Raw genomic sequence first — 22,148 nt, forward strand, 5'->3', positions numbered from 1 at the left:
CAAAATACCAATAATAAACAAAAGAATAATAAACAAAGAAATACAAGATATAAAGGCAAAAAACCCAATTAAATATGTACACCTAGGAGGAACTGAAATATTAATAAAAGCATGTTTTAGAGAAGGAATAGATACCCCTATAGAAATATATTTAGCAGATGATAGAATAATCCAACCTATAGAAAAAAGCATAATAAGTGCAATAAAAGGAAATCTTATATACCAAAAATTTAAATTCATAATAAGTGCCAATTATTCAATAGCAATAAACGATAGGAATATAGATAAATCATTAGTATTATACTGGAAAATGTCAGGAATAGAATTAACACTTGGAAGTAAGATATTTACAGCTAGATGTAAAAACTTATACGTTTTAACAACAAAACATAAAATAGCAGCAAAAAATAAAATTAATAAAATAAAAATAGAAAATCCATTTGAAAGAATAGTTACAGTTATTGATAATAATGAATATAGTTATAAAGAAATTGACATGGAAGAAGACTTAGAAATAGTAAAAGAAAGATTAAGTACATCAAGTATACCAAACCAATTAACTTATGAAACACCAACATCATCAAGGATAAGTACATCAAGAAGGGAATATATAATCCCAAAAAACTTAATAAGAAACACAAAAGAAAAAATAAATCCATACCATTACTATATAACTGGAATCATGGAACAAAGAAAATATCAAATAGTAATAAATACAGGTCAAGAAGAAAATTATATCACAAGAGAATTAGTAACAGAAACTGAAATAATAACTACTGAACAACTATGCCCTGAATTACCCAAGGAATTAATAATAAATGAAGAAATAACAGAAAAAGAAATAATTATTGGAGGAATACCTTTGATAATACAATTTAAAATATATCAAGAAAACGAAAACGAAAATATTACATTAGGAATAAAATGGTTAGAAAAAGTAAAACCATACAATCTAGGAGATAAACAATTAACCATAACACACAAAGATAAGAAAATAATAATAAAAAGAACAGAAGAATGAAAATATATATACTCGCAAAAATCATAGTAGAAGGATATTATAATAGATACTATACACCAATGATAGATACAGGAGCAGAAGCTAACATATGTAAATATAATTGTTTACCAACAGATAAATGGAAAAAATTAAAAACACCTATGGTAGTAACAGGATTTAATAATGAAGGTAGTATGATTAACTACAGAGCCAAGAATATAAAAATACAAATATGGGATAAAATATTAACTATAGAAGAAATATATAACTTTGAATTCACTACAAAGGATATATTATTAGGAATGCCATTTTTAGATAAACTATACCCACATATAATAACAAGGACACACTGGTGGTTTACCACACCATGTAAAAATAAAGTAGGAGCAAAAAGAGTAAATAATAAACAAAGAAAAAATACAGAATGGATAAAAGGAAGTGAAAAAATCACACAAAAACTAGAAAATATAAGTAAAAATACAACTACTCAATTAGAAATTATTATATTTACAATAGACAAAGTAAAAATAATCCAGAATGAATTAGAAAAATTATATAATGATAACCCTCTAAAAGGTTGGAATAAACATAAAACAAAAATAAAAATAGAATTAATAGAAGAAAACAGCATAATAACACAAAAACCTTTAAAATATAACTTTGATGACTTAGCAGAATTCAAAATGCATATAAAAGAATTATTAGATAACAATTACATACAAGAAAGTAATAGTAAACATACAAGTCCAACATTTATAGTAAATAAACATAGTGAACAAAAAAGAGGAAAAAGTAGAATGGTTATAGATTACCGAAACTTAAATGCAAAAACTAAAACATATAATTACCCAATACCTAATAAGATATTAAAAATAAGACAAATCCAAGGATATAATTACTTCAGTAAATTTGATTGTAAATCAGGATTTTACCATCTAAAACTAGAAGATGAATCTAAAAAACTAACAGCATTTACAGTACCACAAGGATTTTATGAATGGAATGTTTTACCATTTGGATATAAAAATGCACCAGGAAGATACCAACATTTTATGGACAATTATTTTAACCAACTAGAAAATTGTATAGTATATATAGATGATATACTACTATATTCAAGAACACAAGATGAACATATAAGATTATTAGAAAAATTCATACATATTATAGAAAACTCTGGCATAAGCTTAAGCAAAACCAAAGCAGAAATTATGAAGAATCAGATAGAATTTTTAGGTATACAAATAGATAAAAATGGAATAAAAATGCAAACACATATAGTACAAAAAATAATCAATCTTGATGAAAACATAGATACAAAAAAGAAATTACAATCATTTTTAGGACTAGTAAACCAAGTAAGAGAATATATACCTAAATTAGCAGAAAACCTAAAACCTCTACAGAAAAAACTAAAAAAGGATGTAGAATATGGATTTGATGAAAAAGATAAGGAACAAATAAGAAAGATCAAAATATTGTGTAAAAAACTACCAAAACTATACTTCCCAGATGAAAATAAGAAATTTACTTATATTGTAAAAACAGATTCGAGTAATCATAGTTATGGAGGAGTTCTTAAATATAAATATGATAAAGAAAAAATAGAACATCATTGCAGATATTATTCAGGATCTTATACTGAACCACAAGAAAGATGGGAAATAAATAGAAAAGAATTATTTGCATTATATAAATGTTTATTAGCATTTGAACCATATATAGTCTATAACAGATTTATTGTAAGAACAGATAACACCCAAGTTAAATGGTGGATAACCAGAAAAGTACAAGATTCAGTTACAACAAAAGAAATACGCAGACTGGTATTAAATATATTAAATTTTACATTTACAATTGAAATAATCACTACTAACAAGAATGTTGTTGCAGATTACTTATCAAGACAAAGCTACCCAAACTGAACCAGATAATACAATGGAAAATATACTCTTAGCTATGACTACACTTTGTAAAAAAGTGGAAAGCATAGAAGAAGAGATACAGATATTAAAGAAAACAGCTAGTGGTCAGCAGCATGACTTGAAAAATGCGGAGATAAGACGATCGGAAGTCTCTAAAATTCCAGAGCTAGAAGGTGACGTTGAGAAACACCTAAAAACTCATAACAGTTTGTTAAATGCAGTTGCAGGAAGTAGCACAGCTAGCAGTTTATCTGCAAAGAAAAAGGAAGAAATTAAACCTAGATATACAAATACAAATATGAACAATCTATTTTCAAAACCATTCATACAGATCCAAAATACCCAGAAAGAAATATTCCTACCACCACAGATAAACACCTACAAAGAAAGCCTAAACCAAGCCAAAAAGACATACAACCATATAACCCGTACATATATAGACAACATATATAAAATACAAAACTTCCTAAACAAAAATCCAAGATCCCAAACTACCCAAAATCCAAATGAAGATTATATTACTCATTATCTAACAGGATATAATAAACTAATAGCATTACCAAATACAAATGCAAAACTAGTAGCCACTTGCTACAATTACGGATTACTAGATACAGTATATACACAGACAGGACAAGAAATAGCTACCATACCAGAAGTATACAGAGCATTTATGCAGTACAAAAGAATAACCAAAGGAACACTATTCTATATACGATTCTATTCAGCTACAGCAGAGATACTATATGAAGAAATAAAACCCATCATACAAGTTATCAAGATCGGACTTACAAGAGAAATGCTAGTACCAGAAAAAATAGAAGAACAAGAAGAGATAGAAAAAATAAATATTCCAGACTTTTATGCAAATAAAAGGATTATCGGAATATCCACTATACTAAATGAACTAGCAAACAACTACCTAAACCAGAATGCTATTTGGAGTTATTATTCAAGAGAACAGACAATGATATATTCAAACTGCAGAGAAATACGAGAACCAGATATGGAAGAATTAAGACAATGGGTCTTGAGTCTTTTGAAGCCAGAACAATCTACAACCACAAGAGCTATAAGGACAAATTTTATTTCTCCAGAATTATTAACAAGATATTGCAAGTTAATCAGTCACAAATATCCAGATCACATATGCTCAAAATGCAAAGGAGAAGATAATATTGTTCCAGACGTATAACTGGAATAAACAAGAAGAAGATTACTGAAGAAGAAGACGACAAGCTAGACAAAGAAATATGGCAGACAAAATAATATGAAAGAGATATTAGATTCCTTTCTTTTCTTTATGTTATTTTGTTTTTTGTAAAAGTCGTAAAGTAAATAGTAAGAGTCAGTTTCATGAACAGTAAAGGTCGTTCATGAATAGTAAGAGTCAAGAGTCAGTTTCATGAACAGTAAAGGTCGTTCATGAATAGTAAGAGTCAAGAGTCAGATTCATGAACAGTAAAGGTCGTTCATGAATAGTAAAAGTCATTTTGTAATATTATAAATAAGCCTTTCGTTTATAAAATAAAACAGGCTACATCTTCAGGCCAAGGGCTTCTCTCTCCTCTCTCTTCTCTTCTCATAAGAAATACTTACAGATAAAATACTTAAAGATAAAATACAGGAAAGCTATGGAAGATAAGCAAGCTATGAATCAGCAAGAAAATATGAAAGATCAACAAGAAGACACCAAGAATCTACAAAAACAGGTATGTAACACTATAAACATGACTAGCTAAACTAGTATATTCCTGATAATCTCATACATGTAGATTATAATTATCCATCATATAATAGTACTGTTCTAAAAATCATCTTGAGAAAGTTTGCCATGAAAATATGCTAAGAGTAGGTAAGCCCAGACTATGCATCCTAAAGTTGAAACCGGTAGGCAGAAGGCCGTTTAGGGGAGTAAACATGAGTTGAAGCGCTGTTAGGGTAACTGATTGAAGCAGAAAATCATGGTAGTGACCGAAAAAGATGATTAAAATAACTTATTATAATATGATGAATAAGGATAATAGACATAGAGATTAAAAGGAATATGTTTTAGCAAATCATATGATAAGATGAACACTTATCTAATAGACGACGATATTACCTATAAAACACTTATACTTTATATACTAAAAGACATTAATAATGATGTAAGAAGAATAATCTATGAAAAAATATTAGCCTTTGAAATAACAGAAATAATAGACCAAAATTGGACAGAACTAATCATACCAGAAACAGATTTATATGAACTAGACCTATATTTTGATAGCATATAATGAATCATACATATCTACAATACTGGCAACAAACTACAGAAAATATAAATTTAATAAAAAATCTAATAGAAAATAATATAGAAGACTATCAAAGAACCCAAGATATAGAATATATAGAATATGTATTAGAATGCATATCAGAAATAATTAGACTAATTCCACTACAAAGAGAATTTTATGAAAAAGCTTTTAGATCAGACTAACTAACAAATGAAATCAATTAACAACGAAAGGGACCCAAAATTGGTATCAGAGCTATAGATTAAAAAATGAACAAAGAAGAATTTGCAATAGATGAAAAAACCTATGAAAACCAAGACGGATTAAAAATAAAAATAATATTTTCAAACTTAGGCAGAAGATATAAAAAAATAGGAGACCAATTATACTTAATGATAGAAAAAGAAACAGCAAGATTAGAAGATAACTTAACAGCTATGACAAGAATAAGTAGAGAAAATGAGGAAATTGATAAGAAAAAAGAAATTGAAATTATTAAGAAACAAGCAAGCAAAGAAATACAACAATTGGAAGAAACCAAAAATACAAAGATTATGGCATTAGAAAAAGAGTTAAATATGTTAAAAGCACTATATGAAAACAAGCAAAGAGAAAAGAATAAAGAAATAGAATTAACAGATGAAATAAATAAATTTAAACAAATATTACAAACAGAAGAAACCCTCAGAATTGAAGAAATAGATAATAATATAGATGACCAAGAGTCAGAATCAAGCGAAATAAGTGAAACATATACAGAACTTTTAGAAAATATAGAAAAAACAAAAAATGTAGAAGTAAATACAGGAGATGTAAAAATGGAAGAAAAACCTAGTACATCAGGTGTAAAAAATCCAAAAGGATTATACCCAAATTATTATACAGCCAATTATTATACAGCCAATTTCTAGGTGCTTTACAGTCTTTAGCTATATGTCCTAATTTTCCACAGTTATAACAAGTACATTCTGTTAATTTCTTTTTTGGTCTAAATGGTCTTTTATTCTGATAATTTTTTACATAATATCTTTTTCTTGGTTTTTTATTTTTATATTTTGACTTGTATTTGTTATATTTCTTTGTTTTCCGGATGCAACCTCTGCTGCTCAAGCAGCGGCTGAGTTTGCAGAACATGCAAGCCTAGCTGCCAGAGCTGTTGTAGAACTTTCAAGGCAATATTTTGTTGATGATGGTGGTTCATGCCACTTAGGTTTCAAGGATTAAAAGCTGGAACATGGGCAATCATTTCCTGGAGATGGTAATGGTAATTTTTCTGTTGGCAGGCATAATTGAAACATGAAATTTAAGGATGCTACCTCTGCTGCTCAAGCAGCAGCTGACTTTGCAGAGCATGCAAGCCTAGGTGCCAGTTCTGTTGTAGAACTTTCAAGGCAATATTGTGTTGATGATGGTGGTTCATGCCACTTAGGTTTCAAGGATGAAAGGTTGGAACATGGGCAATCATTTCCTGGAGATGGTAATGGTAATTTTTCTATTGGCAGGCAGAATTGGAACATGAAATTTAAGGATGCTACCTCTGCTGCTCAAGCAGCGGCTGAGTTTGCAGAACATGCAAGCCTAGCTGCCAGAGCTGTTGTAGAACTTTCAAGGCAATATTGTGTTGATGATGGTGGTTCATGCCACTTAGGTTTCAAGGATGAAAGGCTGGAACATGGGCAATCATTTCCTGGAGACGGTATTGGTAATTTTTCTGTTGGCAAGCAGAATTGGAACATGAAATTTAAGGATGCTACCTCTGCTGCTCAAGCAGCGACTGAGTTTGCAGAACATGCAAGCCTAGCTGCCAAAGCTGTTCTAGAACTTTCAAGGCAATATTGTGTTGATGATGGTAGTTCATGCCACTTAGGTTTCACGGATGAAAAGCTGGAACATGGGCAATCATTTCCTGGAGATGGTAATGGTAATTTTTCTGTTGGCAGGCAGAATAGGAACATGAAATTTAAGGATGCTACCTCTGCTGCTCAAGCAGCGGTTAAGTTTGCAGAACATGCAAGCCTAGCTGCCAGAGCTGTTGTAGAACTTTCAAGGCAATATTGTGTTGATGATGGAGGTTCATGCCACTTAGATTTCAAGGATGAAAGGTTGGAACATGGGCAATCATTTCCTGAAGATGGTAATGGTAAATATTTTGTTGGCCGGCAGAATTGGAACATGAAATTTAAGGATGCTACCTCTGCTGCTCAAGCAGCGGATGAGTTTGCAGAACATGCAAGCCTAGCTGCCAGAGCTGTTCTAGAACTTCAAGGCAATATTGTGTTGATGATGGTGGTTCATGCCACTTAGGTTTCAAGGATGAAAGGCTGGAACATGGGCAATCATTTCCTGGAGATGGTAATGGTAATTTTTCTGTTGGCAGGCAGAATAGGAACATGAAATTTAAGGATGCTACCTCTGCTGGTCAAGCAGCGGCTGAGTTTGCAGAACCTGCAAGCCTAGCTGCCAGAGCTGTTGTAGAACTTTCAAGGCAATATTGTGTTGATGATGGAGGTTCATGCCACTTAGGTTTCAAGAATGAAAGGTTGGAACATGGGCAATCATTTCCTGAAGATGGTAATGGTAAAATTTCTGTTGGCCGGCAGAATTGGAACATGAAATTTAAGGATGCTACCTCTGCTGCTCAAGCAGCAGATGAGTTTGTAGAATATGCAAGCCTAGCTACCAGAGCTGTTGTAGAACTTTAAAGGAAATATTGTGTTGATGATGGTGGTTCATGCCACTTAGGATTCAAGGATGAAATGTTGGAAGATGGACAATCATTTCCTAGAGATGGTAATGGTAATTTTTCTGTTGGCAGGCAGAATTGGAACATGATATTTAAGGATGCTACCTCTGCTGCTCAAGCAGCGGCTAAGTTTTGAGAACATGCAGGCCTAGCTTCCATAGCTTTTGTAGAACTTTCAAGGCAATATTATGTTGATGATGTTGGTTCATGCCACTTAGTTTTCTAGGATGAAAGGTTGGAACATAGGCAATCATTTCCTGGAGATGGTAATTTTTCTCTTGGCAGGTAGAATTGGAACATGAAATTTAAGGATGCTACCTCTGCTGCTCAAGCAACGGCTGAGTTTGAAGAACATGCAGGCCTAGCTGCCAGAGCTGTTTTAGAACTTTCAAGGCAATATTGTGTTGATGATGGTGGTTCATGCCACTTAGGTTTCAAGGATGAAAGGGTTGGAACTTGGGCAATCATTTCATGGAAATGGTGGTGGTAATGTTTCTTTTGTCAAGAAGAATTGGAACATGAAATTTAAGGATAATACCTTTGCTGCTCAAGCAGCGGCTGAGTTTATAGAACATGAAAACCTAGCTGCCAGAGCTGTTGTAGAACTTTCAAGGCAATATTGTGTTGGTGATGGTGGTTCATGCCACTTAGGTTTCAAGGATGAAAGGTTGGAACATGGGCAATCATTTCCTGGAGATGGTAATTTTTCTGTTGGCAAGCAGAATTGGAACATGAAATTTAAGGATGCTACCTCTGCTGCGCAAGCAGCGGCTGAGTTTGCAGAACATGCAAGCCTAGATGCCAGAGCTGTTGTAGAACTTTTAAGGAAATATTGTGTTGATGATGGTGGTTCATGCCACTTAGGTTTCAAGGAAGAAGGGTTGGAACATGGGCAATTATTTCCTGGAGATGGTAATGGTAATATTTCGGTTGGCAGGCAGAATTGGAACATGAAATTTAAGTATGCTACCTCTGCTGCTCAAGAAGTGGCTGAGTTTGTAGAACATTCAAGCCTAGCTGCCAGAGCTATTGAAGAAATTTCAAGGCAATATTGTGTTGATGATGGTGGTTCATGCCACTAAGGTTTCAAGGATGAAAGGTTGGAACATGGGCAATCATTTCCTAGAGATGGTAATGGTAATTTTTCTGTTGGCAGACATAATATGAAAAATGAAATTTAAGGATGCTACCTCTGCTGCTCAAGCAGAGCTTGAGTTTGCAGAATATTCAAACCTAGCTGCCAGAGCTGTTGTAGAACTTTCAAGGCAATATTGTGTTGATGATGGTGGTTCATGCCACTTAGATTTCAAGGATGAAAGGTTAGAACATTGGCAATCATTTCCTGAAGATGGTAATGGTAAATTTTTTGTTGGCCGGCAGAATTGGAACATGAAATTTAAGGATGCTACCTCTGCTGCTCAAGCAGTGGATGAGTGTGCAGAACATGCAAGCCTAGCTGCCAGAGCTGTTCTAGAACTTCAAGGCAATATTGTGTTGATGATGGTGGTTCATGCCACTTAGGTTTCAAGGATGAAAGGCTGGAACATGGGCAATCATTTCCTGGAGATGGTAATGGTAATTTTTCTGTTGGCAGGCAGAATAGGAACATGAAATTTAAGGATGCTACCTCTGCTGGTCAAGCAGCGGCTGAGTTTGCAGAACCTGCAAGCCTAGCTGCCAGAGCTGTTGTAGAACTTTCAAGGCAATATTGTGTTGATGATGGAGGTTCATGCCACTTAGGTTTCAAGAATGAAAGGTTGGAACATGGGCAATCATTTCCTGAAGATGGTAATGGTAAAATTTCAGTTGGCCGGAAGAATTGGAACATGAAATTTAAGGATGCTACCTCTGCTGCTCAAGCAGCAGATGAGTTTGCAGAACATGCAAGCCTAGCTACCAGAGCTGTTGTAGAACTTTAAAGGAAATATTGTGTTGATGATGGTGGTTCATGCCACTTAGGGTTCAAGGATGAAATGTTGGAAGATGGACAATCATTTCCTATAGATGGTAATGGTAATTTTTCTGTTGGCAGGCAGAATTGGAACATGAAATTTAAGGATGCTACCTCTGCTGCTCAAGCAGCGGCTAAGTTTTGAGAACATGCAGGCCTAGCTTCCATAGCTTTTGTAGAACTTTCAAGGCAATATTGTGTTGATGATGTTGGTTCATGCCACTTAGTTTTCTAGGATGAAAGGTTGGAACATAGGCAATCATTTCCTGGAGATGGTAATTTTTCTGTTGGCAGGTAGAATTGGAACATGAAATTTAAGGATGCTACCTCTGCTGCTCAAGCAACGGCTGAGTTTGAAGAACATGCAGGCCTAGCTGCCAGAGCTGTTTTAGAACTTTCAAGGCAATATTGTGTTGATGATGGTGGTTCATGCCACTTAGGTTTCAAGGATGAAAGGTTGGAACTTGGGCAATCATTTCATGGAAATGGTGGTGGTAATGTTTCTTTTGGCAAGAAGAATTGGAACATGAAATTTAAGGATGATACCTTTGCTGCTCAAGCAGCGGCTGAGTTTATAGAACATGCAAACCTAGCTGCCAGAGCTGTTGTAGAACTTTCAAGGCAATATTGTGTTGGTGATGGTGGTTCATGCCACTTAGGTTTCAAGGATGAAAGGTTGGAACATGGGCAATCATTTCCCGGAGATGGTAATTTTTCTGTTGGCAAGCAGAATTGGAACATGAAATTTAAGGATGCTACCTCTGCTGCGCAAGCAGCGGCTGAGTTTGCAGAACATGCAAGCCTAGATGCCAGAGCTGTTATAGAACTTTTAAGGAAATATTGTGTTGATGATGGTGGTTCATGCAACTTAGGTTTCAAGGAAGAAGGGTTGGAACATGGGCAATTATTTCCTGGAGATGGTAATGGTAATATTTCGGTTGGCAGGCAGAATTGGAACATGAAATTTAAGTATGCTACCTCTGCTGCTCAAGAAGTGGCTGAGTTTGTAGAACATTCAAGCCTAGCTGCCAGAGCTATTGAAGAAATTTCAAGGCAATATTGTGTTGATGATAGTGGTTCATGCGACTAAGGTTTCAAGGATGAAAGGTTGGAACATGGGCAATCATTTCCTAGAGATGGTAATGGTAATTTTTCTGTTGGCAGGGAGAATTGAAAAATGAAATTTAAGGATGCTACCTCTGCTGCTCAAGCAGCGGTTGAGTTTGCAGAATATTCAAACCTAGCTGCCAGAGCTGTTGTAGAACTTTCAAGGCAATATTGTGTTGATGATGGTGGTTCATGCCACTTAGATTTCAAGGATGAAAGGTTGGAACTTGGGCAATCACTTCCTAGAGATGGTAAAGGTAATTTTTCTATTTGCAGGCAGAATTGGGACATGAAATTTAAGGATGCAACCTCTGCTGCTCAAGCAGCGGCTGAGTTTGTAAAGCATGCAAGCCTAGGTGCCAGCGTTATTGTAGAACTTTCAAGGCAATATTGTGTTGATGATGGTGGATCATGCCACTTAGGTTTCAAGGATGAAAGGTTGGAACGTGGGCATTCATTTCCTGGAGATGGTAATGGTAATTTTTTTGTTGGCAGGTAGAATTGGAACATGAAAATTAAGGATGATACCTTTGCTGCTCAAGCAGCGGCTGAGTTTGCAGAACATGCAAGCCTAGCTGCCAGAGTTGTTGTAGAACTTACAAGGCAAAATTGTGTTGATGATGGTGGATCATGCCACTTAGGTTTCAAGGATGAAAGGTTGGAACATGGGCATTCATTTGCTGGAGATGGTAATGGTAATTGTTCTGTTGGCTAATAGAATTGGAACATGAAATTTAAGGATGCTACCTCTGCTGCTCAAGCAGTGACTGAGTTTGCAGAACATGCAAACCTAGCTGCCAGAGCTGTTGTAGAACTTTCAAGGCAATATTGTGTTGATGATGGTGGTTCATGCCACTTAGGTTTCAAGGAAGAAAGGTTGGAACATGGGCAATCATTTCCTGGAGATGGTAATTTTTCTGTTGGCAAACAGAATTGGAACATGAAATTTAAGGATACTACCTCTGATGCTCAAGTAGCGGCTGAGTTTGCAGAACATGCAAGCCTAGATGCCAGTGCTGTTGTAGAACTTTTAAGGAAATATTGTGTTGATGATGGTGGTTCATGCCACTTAGGTTTCAAGGATGAAAGATTGGAACATAGGCAATCATTTCTTGGAGATGGTAATTTTTCTATTGGCAGGTAGAATTGGAACATGAAATTTAAAGGTGCTACCTCTGCTGCTCAAGCAGCGGCTGAGTTTGCAGAACATGCAGGCCTAGCTGCCAGAGCTGTTTTAGAACTTTCAAGGCAATATTGTGTTGATGATGGTGGTTCATGCCACTTAGGCTTCAAGGATGAAAGGTTGGATCATGGGCAATCATTTCCTGAAGATGGTGATGGTAATGCTTCTGTTGGCAGGCAGAATTGGAACATGAAATTTAAGGATGCTACCTCTGCTGCTCAAGCAGCGGCTGAGTTATAAGAACATTCAAACCTAGCTGCCAGAGCTGTTGTAGAACTTTCAAGGCAATATTGTGTTGATGAAGGTGGTTTATGCCACTTAGGTTTCAAGGATGAAAGGTTGGAACATGGGCAATCATTTCCTAGAGATGGTAATGGTAATTTTTCTATTTGCAGGCAGAATTGAACATGAAATTTAAGTATGCAACCTCTGCTGCTCAAGCAGCGGCTGAGTTTGCAGAGCATGCAAGCCTAGCTGCCAGAGATTTTGTAGAACTTTCAATGCAATATTTTGTTAATGATGGTGGTTCATGCCACTTAGGTTTCAAGGACGAAAGGTTGGAATATGGGCCATCATTTCCTGGAGATGGTAATGGTAATTTTTCTGTTGGCAGGCAGAATTGGAACATGAAATTTAAGGATGCTACCTCTGCTGCTCAAGCAGCGGCTAAGTTTGCAGAACATGCAGGCCTAGCTGCCATAGCTGTTGTAGAACTTTCAAGGCAATAATGTGTTGATGATGGTGGTTCATGCCACTTAGTTTTTTGGATGAAAGATTGGAACATAGGCAATTATTTCCTGGAGATGGATATTTTTCTGTTGGCAGGTAGAATTGGAACATGAAATTTAAGGATGCTACTTCTGCTGCTCAAGCAGCGACTGAGTTTTAAGAACATGCAGGCCTAGTTGCCAGAGCTGTTTTAGAACATTCAAGGCAATATTGTGTTGATGATGGTGGTTCATGCCACTTAGGTTTCAAGGATGAAAGGTTGGAACTTGGGCAATCATTTCATGGAGATGGTGATGATAATGTTTCTGTTGGCAAGAATTATTGGAACATGAAATTTAAGGATGATACCTCTGCTGCTCATGCAGCGGCTGAGTTTACAGAACATGCAAACCTAGCTGCCAGAGCTGTTGTAGAACTTTCAAGGCAATATTGTGTCTATGATGGTGGTTCATGCCACTTAGGTTTCAAGGATGAAAGGTTGAAACAGGGGCAATCATTTCCTAGAGATGGTAATGGTAATTTTTCTGTTGGCAGGCAGAATTGGAACATGAAATTTAAGGATGCTACCTCTGCTGCTCAAGCAGCGGCTAAGTTTGCAGAACATGCAGGCCTAGCTGCCATAGCTGTTGTAGAACTTTAAAGGCAATAATGTGTTGATAATGGTGGTTCATGCCACTTAGTTTTTTGGATGAAAGATTGGAACACAGGCAATTATTTCATGGGGATGGTAATTTTTCTGTTGGCAAGTAGAATTGGAACATGAAATTTAAGGATGCTACCTCTGCTGCTCAAGCAGCGGCTGAGTTTGAAGAACATGCAGGCCTAGCTGCCCGAGCTGTTTTAGAACTTTCAAGGCAATATTATGTTGATGATGGTGGTTCATGCCACTTAGGTTTCAAGGATGAAAGGTTGGAACTTTGGCAATCATTTCATGGAGATGGTGATGGTAATGTTTCTGTTGGCAAGAATTATTAGAACATGAAATTTAAGGATGATACCTTTGCTGCTCAAGCAGCGGCTGAGTTTATAGAACATGCAAACCTAGCTGCCAGAGCTGTTGTAGAACTTTCAAGGCAATATTGTGTTGGTGATGGTGGTTCATGCCACTTAGGTTTCAAGGATGAAAGGTTGGAACATGGGCAATCATTTCTCGGAGATGGTAATTTTTCTGTTGGCAAGCAGAATTGGAACATGAAATTTAAGGATGCTACCTCTGCTGCGCAAGCAGCGGCTGAGTTTGCAGAACATGCAAGCCTAGATGCCAGAGCTGTTGTAGAACTTTTAAGGAAATATTGTGTTGATGATGGTGGTTCATGCAACTTAGGTTTCAAGGAAGAAGGGTTGGAACATGGGCAATTATTTCCTGGAGATGGTAATGGTAATATTTCGGTTGGCAGGCAGAATTGGAACATGAAATTTAAGTATGCTACCTCTGCTGCTCAAGAAGTGGCTGAGTTTGTAGAACATTCAAGCCTAGCTGCCAGAGCTATTGAAGAAATTTCAAGGCAATATTGTGTTGATGATAGTGGTTCATGCCACTAAGGTTTCAAGGATGAAAGGTTGGAACATGGGCAATCATTTCCTAGAGATGGTAATGGTAATTTTTCTGTTGGCAGGGAGAATTGGAAAATGAAATTTAAGGATGCTACCTCTGCTGCTCAAGCAGCGGTTGAGTTTGCAGAATATTCAAACCTAGCTGCCAGAGCTGTTGTAGAACTTTCAAGGCAATATTGTGTTGATGATGGTGGTTCATGCCACTTAGATTTCAAGGATGAAAGGTTGGAACTTGGGCAATCACTTCCTAGAGATGGTAAAGGTAATTTTTCTATTTGCAGGCAGAATTGGGACATGAAATTTAAGGATGCAACCTCTGCTGCTCAAGCAGCGGCTGAGTTTGTAAAGCATGCAAGCCTAGGTGCCAGTGTTGTTGTAGAACTTTCAAGGGAATATTGTGTTGATGATGGTGGATCATGCCACTTAGGTTTCAAGTATGAAAGGTTGGAACGTGGGCATTCATTTCCTGGAGATGGTAATGGTAATTTTTCTGTTGGCAGGTAGAATTGGAACATGAAAATTAAGGATGATACCTTTGCTGCTCAAGCAGCGGCTGAGTTTGCAGAACATGCAAGCCTAGCTGCCAGAGTTGTTGTAGAACTTACAAGGCAAAATTGTGTTGATGATGGTGGATCATGCCACTTAGGTTTCAAGGATGAAAGGTTGGAACATGGGCATTCATTTGCTGGAGATGGTAATGGTAATTGTTCTGTTGGCTAATAGAATTGGAACATGAAATTTAAGGATGCTACCTCTGCTGCTCAAGCAGTGACTGAGTTTGCAGAACATGAAAACCTAGCTGCCAGAGCTGTTGTAGAACTTTCAAGGCAATATTGTGTTGATGATGGTGGTTCATGCCACTTAGGTTTCAAGGAAGAAAGGTTGGAACATGGGCAATCATTTCCTGGAGATGGTAATTTTTCTGTTGGCAAACAGAATTGGAACATGAAATTTAAGGATACTACCTCTGATGCTCAAGTAGCGGCTGAGTTTGCAGAACATGCAAGCCTAGATGCCAGTGTTGTTGTAGAACTTTTAAGGAAATATTATGTTGATGATGGTGGTTCATGCCACTTAAGTTTCAAGGATGAAAGATTGGAACATAGGCAATCATTTCTTGGAGATGGTAATTTTTCTATTGGCAGGTAGAATTGGAACATGAAATTTAAAGGTGCTACCTCTGCTGCTCAAGCAGCGGCTGAGTTTGCAGAACATGCAGGCCTAGTTGCCAGAGCTGTTTTAGAACTTTCAAGGCAATATTGTGTTGATGATGGTGGTTCATGCCACTTAGGCTTCAAGGATGAAAGGTTGGATCATGGGCAATCATTTCCTGAAGATGGTGATGGTAATGTTTCTGTTGGCAAGCAGAATTGGAACATGAAATTTAAGGATGCTATCTCTGCTGCTCAAGCAGCGGCTGGGTTATAAGAACATTCAAACCTAGCTGCCAGAGCTGTTGTAGAACTTTCAAGGCAATATTGTGTTGATGAAAGTGGTTTATGCCACTTAGGTTTCAAGGATGAAAGGTTGGAACATGGGCAATCATTTCCTAGAGATGGTAATGGTAATTTTTCTATTTGCAGGCAGAATTGAACATGAAATTTAAGTATGCAACCTCTGCTGCTCAAGCAGCGGCTGAGTTTGCAGAGCATGCAAGCCTAGCTGCCAGAGATTTTGTAGAACTTTCAAGGCAATATTTTGTTAATGATGGTGGTTCATGCCACTTAGGTTTCAAGGACGAAAGGTTGGAATATGGGCAATCATTTCCTGGAGATGGTAATGGTAATTTTTTTGTTGGCAGACAGAATTGGAAAATGAAATTTAAGGATGCTACCTCTGCTGCTCAAGCAGCGGCTAAGTTTGCAGAACATGCAGGCCTAGCTGCCATAGCTGTTGTAGAACTTTCAAGGCAATAATGTGTTGATGATGGTGGTTCATGCCACTTAGTTTTTTGGATGAAAGATTGGAACATAGGCAATTATTTCCTGGAGATGGATATTTTTCTGTTGGCAGGTAGAATTGGAACATGAAATTTAAGGATGCTACTTCTGCTGCTCAAGCAGCGACTGAGTTTTAAGAACATGCAGGCCTAGTTGCCAGAGCTGTTTTAGAACATTCAAGGCAATATTGTGTTGATGATGGTGGTTCATGCCACTTAGGTTTCAAGGATGAAAGGTTGGAACTTGGGCAATCATTTCATGGAGATGGTGATGGTAATGTTTCTGTTGGCAAGAATTATTGGAACATGAAATTTAAGGATGATACCTCTGCTGCTCAAGCAGCGGCTGAGTTTACAGAACATGCAAACCTAGCTGCCAGAGCTGTTGTAGAACTTTCAAGGCAATATTGTGTCTATGATGGTGGTTCATGCCACTTAGGTTTCAAGGATGAAAGGTTGAAACAGGGGCAATCATTTCCTGGAGATGGTAATGGTAATTTTTCTGTTGGCAGGCAGAATTGGAAAATGAAATTTAAGGATGCTACCTCTGCTGCTCAAGCAGCGGCTAAGTTTGCAGAACATGCAGGCCTAGCTGCCAGAGCTGTTGTAGAACTTTCAAGGCAATAATGTGTTGATGATGGTGGTTCATGCCACTTAGGTTTCAAGGATGAAAGGTTGGAACATGGGCAATCATTTCCTAGAGATGGTAATGGTAATTTTTCTATTTGGAGGCAGAATTGGAACATGAAATTTAAGGATGCAACCTCTGCTGCTCAAGCAGCGGCTGAGTTTGCAGAGCATGCAAGCCTAGGTGCTAGTGCTGTTGTAGAACTTTCAAGGCAATATTGTGTTGATGATGGTGGTTCATGCCACTTAGGTTTCAAGGATGAAAGGCTGGAACATGGGCAATCATTTCCTGCAGACGGTAATGGTAATTTTTCTGTTGGCAGGCAGAAATGGAACATGAAATTTAAGGTTGCTACCTATGCTGCTCAAGCAGCGACTGAGTTTGCAGAGCATGCAAGCCTAGGTGCTAGTGCTGTTGTAGAACTTTCAAGGCAATATTGTGTTGATGATGGTTGTTCATGCCACTTAGGTTTCAAGGATGAAATGTTGGAACCTCGGCAATCATTTCCTGGAGATGCTAATGCTAATTATTCTGTTGGCAGGCAGAATTGGAACATAAAATTTAAGCATGCTACCTCTACTGCTCGAGCAGCGGCTGAGTTTGCAGAACATGCAAACCTAGCTGCCAGAGTTGTTGCAGAACTTTCAAGGCAATATTGTGTTGATGATGGTGGTTCATGCCACTTAGGTTTCAAGGATGAAAGGTTGCAACATGGGCAATCATTTCCTGGAGATGGTAATGGTAATATTTCGGTTGGCACGCAGAAATGGAACATGAAATTTAAGGTTGCTACCTCTGCTGCTCAAGCAGCGACTGAGTTTGCAGAACATGCAAGCCTAGCTGCCAGAGCTGTTCTAGAACTTTCAAGGCAATATTGTGTTGATGATGGTGGTTCATGCCACTTAGGTTTCAAGGATTAAAGGCTGGAACATGGGCAATCATTTCCTGGAGATGGTAATGGTAATTTTTCTATTGGCAGGCAGAATAGGAACTTGAAATTTAAGGATGCTACCTCTGCTGCTCAAGCAGCGGCTGAGTTTGCAGAACGTGCAAGCCTAGCTGCCAGAGCTGTTGTAGAACTTTCAAGGCAATATTGTGTTGATGATGGTGGTTCATGCCACTTAGGTTTCAAGGATGAAAGGTTGCAACATGGGCAATCATTTCCTGGAGATGGTAATGGTAATATTTCGGTTGGCACGTAGAATTGGAACATGAAATATAAGGATGCTACCTCTGCTGCCCAAGCAGCGGCTGAGTTTGCAGAGCATGCAAGCCTAGGTGCTAGTGCTGTTGTAGAACTTTCAAGGCAATATTGTGTTGATGATGGTTGTTCATGCCACTTAGGTTTCAAGGATGAAATGTTGGAACCTCGGCAATCATTTCCTGGAGATGCTAATGCTAATTATTCTGTTGGCAGGCAGAATTGGAACATAAAATTTAAGCATGCTACCTCTACTGCTCGAGCAGCGGCTGAGTTTGCAGAACATGCAAACCTAGCTGCCAGAGTTGTTGCAGAACTTTCAAGGCAATATTGTGTTGATGATGGTGGTTCATGCCACTTAGGTTTCAAGGATGAAAGGTTGCAACATGGGCAATCATTTCCTGGAGATGGTAATGGTAATATTTCGGTTGGCACGCAGAATTGGAACATGAAATTTAAGGATGCTACCTCTGCTGCCCAAGCAACAACTGAGTTTGCAAAGCATGCAAGCCTAGCTGCCAGAGCTGTTGTAGAACTTTCAAGGCAATATTGTGTTGATGATGGTGGTTCATGCCACTTAGGTTTCAAGGATGAAAGGCTGGAACATGGGCAATCATTTCCTGGAGATGGTAATGGTAATTTTTCTGTTGGCAGGCAGAATAGGAACATGAAATTTAAGGATGCTACCTCTGCTGCTCAAGCAGCGGCTGAGTTTGCAGAACATGCAAGCCTAGCTGCCAGAGCTGTTGTAGAACTTTCAAGGCAATATTGTGTTGATGATGGTGGTTCATGCCACTTAGGTTTCAAGGATGAAAAGTTGGAACATGGACAATCATTTCCTAGAGATGGTAAGGGTAATTGTTTTGTTGGCAGGCAAAATTGGAACATGTAATTTAAGGATGCTACCTCTGCTGCTCAAGCAGTGGCTAAGTTTGCAGAACTTGCAGGCCTAGCTGCCATAGATGTTGTAGAACTTTCAAGGCAATATTTTGTTGATGATGGTGGTTTATGCCACTTAGTTTTCTAGGATGAAAGATTGGAACATAGGCAATCATTTCCTGAAGATGGTAATGGTAAATTTTCTGTTGGCCGGCAGAATTGGAACATGAAATTTAAGGATGCTACCTCTGCTGCTCAAGCAACGGATGAGTTTGCAGAACATGCAAGCCTAGCTGCCAGAGCTGTTGTAGAACTTTAAAGGCAATATTGCGTTGATGATGGTGGTTCATGCCACTTAAGTTTCAAGGATGAAAGGTTGGAACATGGACAATCATTTCCTAGAGATGGTAATGGTAATTGTTTTGTTGGCAGGCAAAATTGGAACATGTAATTTAAGGATGCTACCTCTGCTGCTCCAGCAGGGGCTAAGTTTGCAGAACATGCAGGCCTAACTGCTATAGATGTTGTAGAACTTTCAAGCCAATATTGTGTTGATGATGGTGGTTCATGCCACTTAGTTTTCTAGGATGAAAGATTGGAACATAGGCAATCATTTCCTGGAGATGGTAATTTTTCTGTTGGCAGGTAGAATTGGAACATGAAATTTAAGGATGCTACCTCTGCTGCTCAAGCAGCGGCTGAGTTTGAAGAACATGCAGGCCTAGCTGCCAGAGCTGTTTTAGAACTTTCAAGGCAATATTGTGTTGATGATGGTGGTTCATGCCGCTTAGATTTCAAGGATGAAAGGTTGGAACTTAGGCAATCATTTGCTGGAGATGGTGATGGTAATGTTTCTGTTGGCAAGAAGAATTGGAACATGAAATTTAAGGATGATACCTCTGCTGCTCAAGCAGCGGCTGAGTTTACAGAACATGCAAACCTAGCTGCCAGAGCTATTGTAGAACTTTCAAGGCAATATTGTGTTGATGATGGTGGTTCATGCCACTTGGGTTTCAAGGATGAAAGGTTGGAACATGGGCAATCATTTCCTGGAGATGGTAATGGTAATATTTCGGTTGGCAGGCAGAATTGGAACATGAAATTTAAGTATGCTACCTCTGCTGCTCAAGCAGCGGCTGAGTTTGTAGAACATTCAAGCCTAGCTGCCAGAGCTATTGTAGAAATTTCAAGGCAATATTATGTTGATGATGGTGGTTCATGCCACTTAGGTTTCAAGGATGAAAGGTTGGAACATGGGCAATCATTTCCTAGAGATGGTAATGGTAATTTTTCTATTGGCAGGCAGAATTGGAACATGAAATTTAAGGATGCTCCCTCTGCTGCTCAAGCAACAGCTGAGTTTGTAGAGCATGCAAGCCTAGCTGCTATAGATGTTTTAGAACTTTCAAGGCAATATTGTGTTGATGATGGTGGTTCATGCCACTTAGTTTTCTAGGATGAAAGATTGGAACATAGGCAATCATTTCCTGAAGATGGTAATGGTAAATTTTCTGTTGGCCGGCAGAATTGGAACATGAAACTTAAGGATGCTACCTCTGCTGCTCAAGCAGCGGATGAGTTTGCAGAACATGCAAGCCTAGCTGCCAAAGCTGTTGTAGAACTTTAAAGGCAATATTGTATTGATGATGGCGGTTCATGCCACTTAGGTTTCAAGGATGAAAGGTTGGAACATGGACAATCATTTCCTAGAGATGGTAATGGTAATTTTTTTGTTGGCAGGCAAAATTGGAACATGTAATTTAAGGATGCTACCTCTGCTGCTCAAGCAGGGGCTATGTTTGCAGAACATGCAGGCCTAACTGCCATAGATGTTGTAGAACTTTCAAGGCAATATTGTGTTGATGATGGTGGTTCATGCCACTTAGTTTTCTAGGATGAAAGATTGGAACATAGGCAATCATTTCCTGGAGATGGTAATTTTTCTGTTGGCAGGTAGAATTGGAACATGAAATTTAAGGATGCTACTTCTGCTGCTCAAGCAGCGGCTGAGTTTGAAGAACATGCAGGCCTAGCTGCCAGAGCTGTTTTAGAACTTTCAAGGCAATATTGTGTTGATGATGGTGGTTCATTGCACTTAGGTTTTAAGGATGAAAGGCTGGAACATGGGCAATCATTTCCTGGAGACGGTAATGGTAATTTTTCTGTTGGCAGGCAGAATTGGAACATGAAATTTAAGGATGCTACCTCTGTTGCTCAAGCAGCGGCTGAGTTTGCAGAACATGCAAGCCTAGATGCCAGAGCTGTTGTAGAACTTTCTAGGCAATATTGTGTTGAGGATGGTGGTTCATGCCACTTAGGTTTCAAGGATGAAAGACTGGAACATGGGCTATCATTTCCTGGAGATGGTAATGGTTATTTTTCTGTTGGCAGGCAGAATTGGAATATGAAATTTAAAAATGCTACCTCTTCTGTTCAAGCGGCGGCTGAGTTTGCAGAGCATGCAAGCCTAGCTGGCATAGTTGTTGTAGAACTTTAAAGGCAATATTGTTTTGATGATGGTGATTCATGCCACTTAGGTTTCAAGGATGAAAGGTTGGAACATGGGCAATCATTTCCTGGAGATAGTAATGGTAAATTTTCAGTTGGCAGGCAGAATTGGAACATGAAATTTAAGGATGCTACCTCTACTGCTCAAGCATCGGCTGAGTTTACAACACTTATCTTGGTAGACTTGGAACATGAATTTTAAGGATGCTACCTCTACTGCTCACGCCCCAAACGTAGGAGCGAGACAAGCACCCGGTGCCTCACCTAACCTGGCGTACCAAATTGCGACTAAGGGACTCTGAACACATAATGTCATACTTTGGCCATGGGGCCACCTTGCAAGACAATTTGCGAAGCAAAATATAAAACTGAATGGAAACTAGCGCTAACTAAACATCAATATAAAGCTAGGCTGAAAAGGCCGTCATAGCTACTACAGCTGACAAACCACCAAATTATACATACCAGGCCTCTACTGATAGATGTACTATGATCGGAACATGGCCCCGACCTACCCATAAC

The 22,148-nt window shown here is 38.0% G+C and overlaps 1 protein-coding gene across 1 annotated transcript; it reads left to right on the forward strand.

Moving 5' to 3' along the window:
• The first annotated feature begins 2,881 nt into the window (after positions 1-2,881).
• LOC142179885 (uncharacterized) lies at positions 2,882-4,120 on the forward strand. The gene has a single exon (XM_075250773.1). It carries the CDS (start codon positions 2,882-2,884, stop codon positions 4,118-4,120), a length of 1,239 nt encoding a protein of 412 aa, XP_075106874.1.
• Positions 4,121-22,148: the final 18,028 nt, after the last annotated feature.

The sequence above is a fragment of the Nicotiana tabacum genome, chromosome 4 (assembly GCF_000715075.1).
Source record: "Nicotiana tabacum cultivar K326 chromosome 4, ASM71507v2, whole genome shotgun sequence".
Lineage (NCBI taxonomy): Eukaryota > Viridiplantae > Streptophyta > Magnoliopsida > Solanales > Solanaceae > Nicotiana > Nicotiana tabacum.